The sequence below is a fragment of the Castanea sativa genome, chromosome 3 (assembly GCF_040712315.1).
Source record: "Castanea sativa cultivar Marrone di Chiusa Pesio chromosome 3, ASM4071231v1".
Taxonomy (NCBI): Eukaryota; Viridiplantae; Streptophyta; class Magnoliopsida; order Fagales; family Fagaceae; genus Castanea; species Castanea sativa.
In genome coordinates, this window is record NC_134015.1 from 52,938,424 (window position 1) to 52,944,423 (window position 6,000).

Below are 6,000 nucleotides of genomic sequence, written 5' to 3' on the forward strand. Positions count from 1 at the left end.
AACAGCGATTCCAAGAGAAGAAACTGCCTCTTCTCATCTATCACTCGAGGAGGAAATTGACAAGTTCTGTCTCAAGGAAGAAAAGGAAGAGGCGGGAGATCCTGTCATCCACCTCTCGGACGAAGAGGATGAGTTGGACAGAACCTCGGGTGTTCGTGCCCCTAGCCTCGTAATCGTGCGCATTGACAGCAATTCAAAGGAAGAGGAAGAGATGGCCCTGAATAAGAGGAAGACTTTAAAGGACCTCCTTGCAAATAGGGCTAAGGGGCAGACTTTGAAGGACCCTATGGCGCCCCAGCTCCTTCCCGCTCTCTCCCTTCCTCCCTCTCCTCTAGGCAGCTTGCTCCCCATACCCAACCTAAAGAAGAAGAGAAAGGAGAAAGACGAGACTGAGGAGGGGGAGGTGGCTTGGCAAAGGGAGTCGAAGCAGCAGAAAATGGCCAAGGGCCAGACACGGGCTTCCTCTGTCGATAGCAGGGAAGAGCGTAAATGGCAGAGGTGCACCACCAAAACCCCCCTTAGGCTCCTCGGCTAGAGCTAGATGGGGCTACCATCCTTCGGAACTCATCCATTAGGGAGTTCCAGAAAGGGCACGCCCACTACTTGGCCGAAGCCCTAGAGCAGCCTGTCCTTCTGCCTAAGGATATAACTGCCCTAAAGAAAATGAGGTAGCAGAAGCTTTTCCTATCCCTGAAGAAGGATCTTGCCTTGGTAAGTTCCTCGCCCCCCCCCCTTCTTCTTTTTTTTTTTATTTTTTTTATTTTACTTTTGGCTATCTTCTTCCATTTCTTCTTTCCTTTGAGTAACGCGCTCGTTTGTCACCTTTATGCAGGCCATCCAAGAGGTGTTTATCACCGAGGAGTGGGTGAACGACCCTCGAAACAAGGCTAAGGCCAAGGCCAACCTTTGGGCCGACGCTGACAAGGCCCTGGGAGTGGCTGAGCTAAAAATCCAGGACCTCGACACAAAGCTAATAGAGGAGGAGAGGGGGAGATGAAGCGCTAAGGCCAGACTCAAAACCGCTGAAAGCCAAGCTAAAGGGCAACGCAAGAAGCTCCACTATGCCAAAATAAAGTGAGCTATGGCCCAGCAGAAAGTCTTAGACTTGAAGGCAAAGCTGGCCAAGACTAAGGAGGCAGCCTAGACCATTAAGGAGACAGCGGAGGCCTCAACGCAAGCCTCCTATAACCAAGGGGTAGAGGAGACCAAGATTCGCTTGGCAGAGGAGCTCACCGAGGTTTGTAGGGAATACTGCCAGATAGTATGGACAGAAGCCCTGAACGTGGCGGGAGTCCTAACTACCTCGGAGTGGAGGAAGCTTGAGAACGTGTGGTATCCCCCAGATATCCGTGCGGCTCCAGCTACCCTTCCACCTTCAACTACCCTTGAGCCTACTCCCCTCGAGCAGCTCCCTGCCACCCAGAGCTCTCTCCCTCCCTCCAAGGTCTCCACAGGGCCTGAATAGGCTGGTGATCAAGGCCAAGGGGCTGAGGGGGCCTAGAGCAAAGGGGCTGGCCAGGGTGGTCCTCGGCCAGGAGAGAAGGGTAAAGGCAAGGAGGTTGCATCCCTAATAGGGGTCAAGGGATCAACAACTGCCCTCAAGATCAAGGATGCTGAGGCCACATCCAAGGATGATCCCCCTCCTAAAGCCAAGGATGTTGAGACTATGTCTAAGGAAGATCTCCCTCCCAAGGCCAAGGCATAGTTTTTTAGGATCCTTCTCTTATTGTAATCAAGATTATTTTGTCCTACTTTTCTTTTCTTTCTTGCAATCTTCTTTCTTGGAAATCTACCTATAGATGTAACATAACTATTCCTTTATCTAATGAAAAGACTTTAAATTTTTATTCTGTGTATGTCCCTTTTTGTTTGCCATATTTGTATCTAGCTAGCTATAGTCCTTTCTTTGCCCTTTGCTGAGGCTTTTAAGTAAATAACGCCTCTACAAGTGAACATCCTTGTTTTAACAATAATAAATGCCGAGGAATTTGTTATTTATTCGGACAAGATAGGACCATGTAAGTAATGAGAAAAAATGACTAAGTGTTAGTATTGGAAGATTCATTAAGTATTAATTTCCTTAGGGCAGGTAATCCGAGGGTTCGCATAAGTAGTGGAAAGTGTTAATCTATCCATGGCACGGGGTATAAGTGGTCAAGCATAACTAAAGCTCTGTTTAACACTAAACAAATTTAGTTAAGGTTTTAATTTACCCAAGGCGTAGCCGAGGTTCTGTTTAACACTTAGAATATGTAATTAATCAAGATGTTAATTTACCCAAGGCATGGCCAAGATCCTGTTTAACACTTGGAGTATGTAATTAAAATGTTAATTTACCTAAAGCATGGCCGAGGTTCTATTTAATACTTAAAGTATGTAATTAAAATGTTAATTTACCCAAGACATGACCGAGGTTCTGTTTAACACTTAGAGTATGTAATTAAGATGTTAATTTCCCAAGGCATGACCGAGGTTCTATTTAACACTTAGAGTATGTAATCCAAAATAGGTGGTCCAAAGGACCAGGCGTGACTAAGGTAACACATAATGTAAGAAGGGTAACGCATAGTGTCATAGACGATATAGGACAACAAAGAATTTCATTAATAATAATACATTCACAGGTTATTTACATTTCAGGGACGTGGTATAACATTTTCATCTAAATCTTCAAGGTAAGAAGCCCCTATTCCAGCTATCGAGGTGATGCGGTATGGCCCTTCCCAATTGGGCCCTAACTTTCCCCATGCTGGGTTCTTCGCAGTGCCTAGAACCTTTCTTAACACCAAATCCCCAGGTGTTAGCGGCCGTAACTTCACGTTTAAGTCGTACCCTTGCTTGAGCTTGTGTTGATAGTAGGCCAATTGAATCATGGCATTTTCCCTTTGTTCTTCAATCAAATCTAAGCTCTTCTCTAACAGTCTATCGTTGTTACTCGAAGTGAAAGAGCTTGTCTTCAGTTTTGGGAACTTGGTCTCGACAGGAATCACGGTCTCAGCTCCGTAAGTCATTGAAAATGGGGTCTCCCCCGTGGATCTGTGAGGTGTGGTCCAATATGTCCAAAGAACATGTGGCAATTCTTCTACCCACTTTCCCTTTGCATCATCCAACCTCTTCTTGAGTCCATTGACTATGACCTTATTGACAGCCTCGACCTATCCATTCCCCTATGGATAAGCTAGGGGTGGAGTATCTATTTGTAATGCCCAGGTCACTACAATACCTCCTAAAGGCTTTGCTATCAAATTGAAGGCTGTTGTCCGAGATGAAGGTATGAGGAATCCCAAATCGAGTAACAATGTTTTTCCACAAAAATATCTTGGCGTCCATATCCCTGATGTTTGATAAGGGCTCGACTTCAAACCACTTGGTAAAGTAATCAGTGCTGACCAAAAGCCACCTCTTGTTCCTTGCCGCTTTAGGGAAAGGTCTCACAATATCCAAGCCTCATTGCGCAAAGGGCCAAGGACTAGAGAGGGGGTTAAGAACACCCCCAAGTTAGAGAATGTTTAAGGCGAACCTCTAGCACTGGTCACACTTCCTCACATATTCCTAGGCTTCCCTCTGCACACCCGGCCACCAGTATGCTTGAGTAAGTGCCCTATGAGATAGAGATCTGCAACTTGTGTGACTCCTACAAATTCCTTCGTGCAATTCTTCTAGGAGAGGTTCTACTGCCTCAGGATGTACACACAACAAGTAAGGCCCAGAGAAAAACCGTTTATACAATTTTTTGTCCTCTAATAACCAAAAATGAGGAGCCTTTCTCCGAACCTTATTAGCCTCCCCCTTTTCGTCAGGCAAGATGTTGTCTTCAAGAAATAACATAATAGAATCCATCCAGCTGGGCCCCACCGAATCTAGTGAAGGAGAACCCACCCTTTCCTTTTCCCTCTCAGCAGGCTTGCACAGGTCTTCAACCAGGATCACCTGAGGCAAGCCTTGCGCCAAGAAGGTTGCGAGAGTGGCAAGGGAGTCTAAGTGCGTGTTTCTACTCCTCAGAACTTGTTGTAAGGAGAAAGACTCGAATTCCGCCTGCAAGCGCCTAACTTAGTTCAGGTAATCCTACATCCTTAGGTGTCATGCTTCCAGCTCTACCTTCACTTGGCCTACGACTAATCTCGAGTCTGAAAATATCTCCACTGCTCGCCCTCCTATCTTCTGTACCATATCTATTCCTGTCAACAGAGCCTCATACTCAGCCTCATTATTGGTGGCCGAGAAGCCTAGCCTTAAGGACTTTTCAATAGTGATCCACTTAGGGGACATGATAACTAGCCACATTCCTAATCCCCTCTGATTAGTTGCACCATCTATATACACCTTCCATGGCAAAAGCTCTTGGACAACGACCACCCCAACTGATTTTCCATCCATGTTAGCCTCTCCCTTTTTTCCATTGGCAAATGTTCAGCAAATTCGGCCACTAAGTCCGCCAGGATCTGGCCCTTCATGGAAGTGAGTCGCACATACTTGATGTCGAAAGCTCCTAGAATTGTCCCCCACTTTGCAATCCTCCTCGTGTAGTCCGCTACTCGAAGCAGTGATCGAAGGGGGAGTTGGGTTAGAACCACAACTGTGTGTGCCTAAAAGTAATGCAAGAGCTTTCGCGTAGCGTGTACTACTACCAAAATGGCCTTCTCCAAGGGTAGATAACAGACTTCTGCCTTATGTAGTAATTTGCTCACATAGTAGATTGGTTTCTGCACCCTATTGTTGGCTCTCACCAATACCAGACTCACCGCGTGGGATGCTACTGCGATGTAAGAAAATAGAACTTCCTCCTTCTCGGGTTTGGACATAATAGGTGACCGAGAGAGATATTCCTTCAACTGTTGGAAGGCCGAGGAGCATTCCTCTGTCCATTCAAATCCCTTCCATTTGTGTAGCAGCTGGAAGAAAGGTCGGCACCTATCCGCTAATCGGGAGATGAATCGGTTCAAAGCGGCAGTCATTCCTGTCAATTTCTGGACTTCTTTGAAGTTCCGAGGAGGCTACAGGTTACAAATTGCCCTGATCTGATTAAGATCGACCTCAATCCCCCGATGGGTGACCATGTAGCCTAGAAACTTTCTAGAGCAACACTAAAAGAACACTTCAAAGCATTGAGGCACAACTTGTGTTTTCTTAATATACCAAAGATACTTCCAAGGTCGTTTACAGGCTTGGACTCCACTTTACTCTTTACTACCATGTTGTCTATGTAAACTTTGATACATTTTCCTAGTTGCGGTTCAAACATCCTAGTCATCATCCTTTTATAAGTAGACTCTGCATTCTTCAGTCCAAATGGCATTACTTTGTAATGATAATTCCCTGTCGACGTGACAAAGGAAGTCTTCTCCTAATCCTCCAGGGCCAACGGTATCTGATGATATCCCTGGAAGGCATCCAGGAAGCTCATCCAAGAATGGCCCACAGTTGCATCTACTACTTGGTCTATCTGAGGTAGAGGGAATGGGTCTTTTGGGCAAGCCTTGAAGTCCACACATACTCGTCATTTCCCACTTTTCTTCTTTACCACCACTGTGTTGGCCAACCATTCGAGGTAGAACACTTCTTTTATAGCTCCAACCCGTTTAAGTTTAAGTACTTCTTCCTTGATGGCATCGAAGTGTTCTCTGGAAAAGCATCGAGGTGGTTGCTTTTTTGGGGCGACAGATGGATTAACGTTTAAATAGTGCTCGATGAAGTCCGGATCCACCCTTGGAGCCTCGTAAGGGTTCCATGTAAATACATCAAGATTTCTTCTAAGAAAATTTATTAACTCCTTCTTCTCCCGAGGAGGGAGTTGAACGCCAACTTGAAAGAACTTCTCTTTATCATTCCTGACGATAATCTTTTCTAGTTGCTCACACTTTACCTCACTTCCCACCACATCCGTGGATAACACCGGCACCTTTAATTTCTATAAACTTTGCTCGCCAAGAGCCGAGGGCTCCATTCTGGCTTGATGTTTGATTGCAGCTACCAAGCATTGTCTGGCCATAGACTGGCTTC

General features: G+C 45.8%; 1 protein-coding gene across 1 annotated transcript; it reads right to left on the bottom strand.

The window, feature by feature from the left end:
- Positions 1–2,636: 2,636 nt before the first annotated feature.
- LOC142629155 (uncharacterized) lies at positions 2,637–3,330 on the bottom strand. The gene is made up of 2 exons (XM_075803136.1): positions 3,224–3,330; positions 2,637–3,036 (listed from the first exon to the last, which is right to left on the bottom strand). Exons 1-2 carry the CDS (start codon positions 3,328–3,330, stop codon positions 2,637–2,639), a joined length of 507 nt encoding a protein of 168 aa, XP_075659251.1.
- Between the last annotated feature and the right edge of the window lie 2,670 nt (positions 3,331–6,000).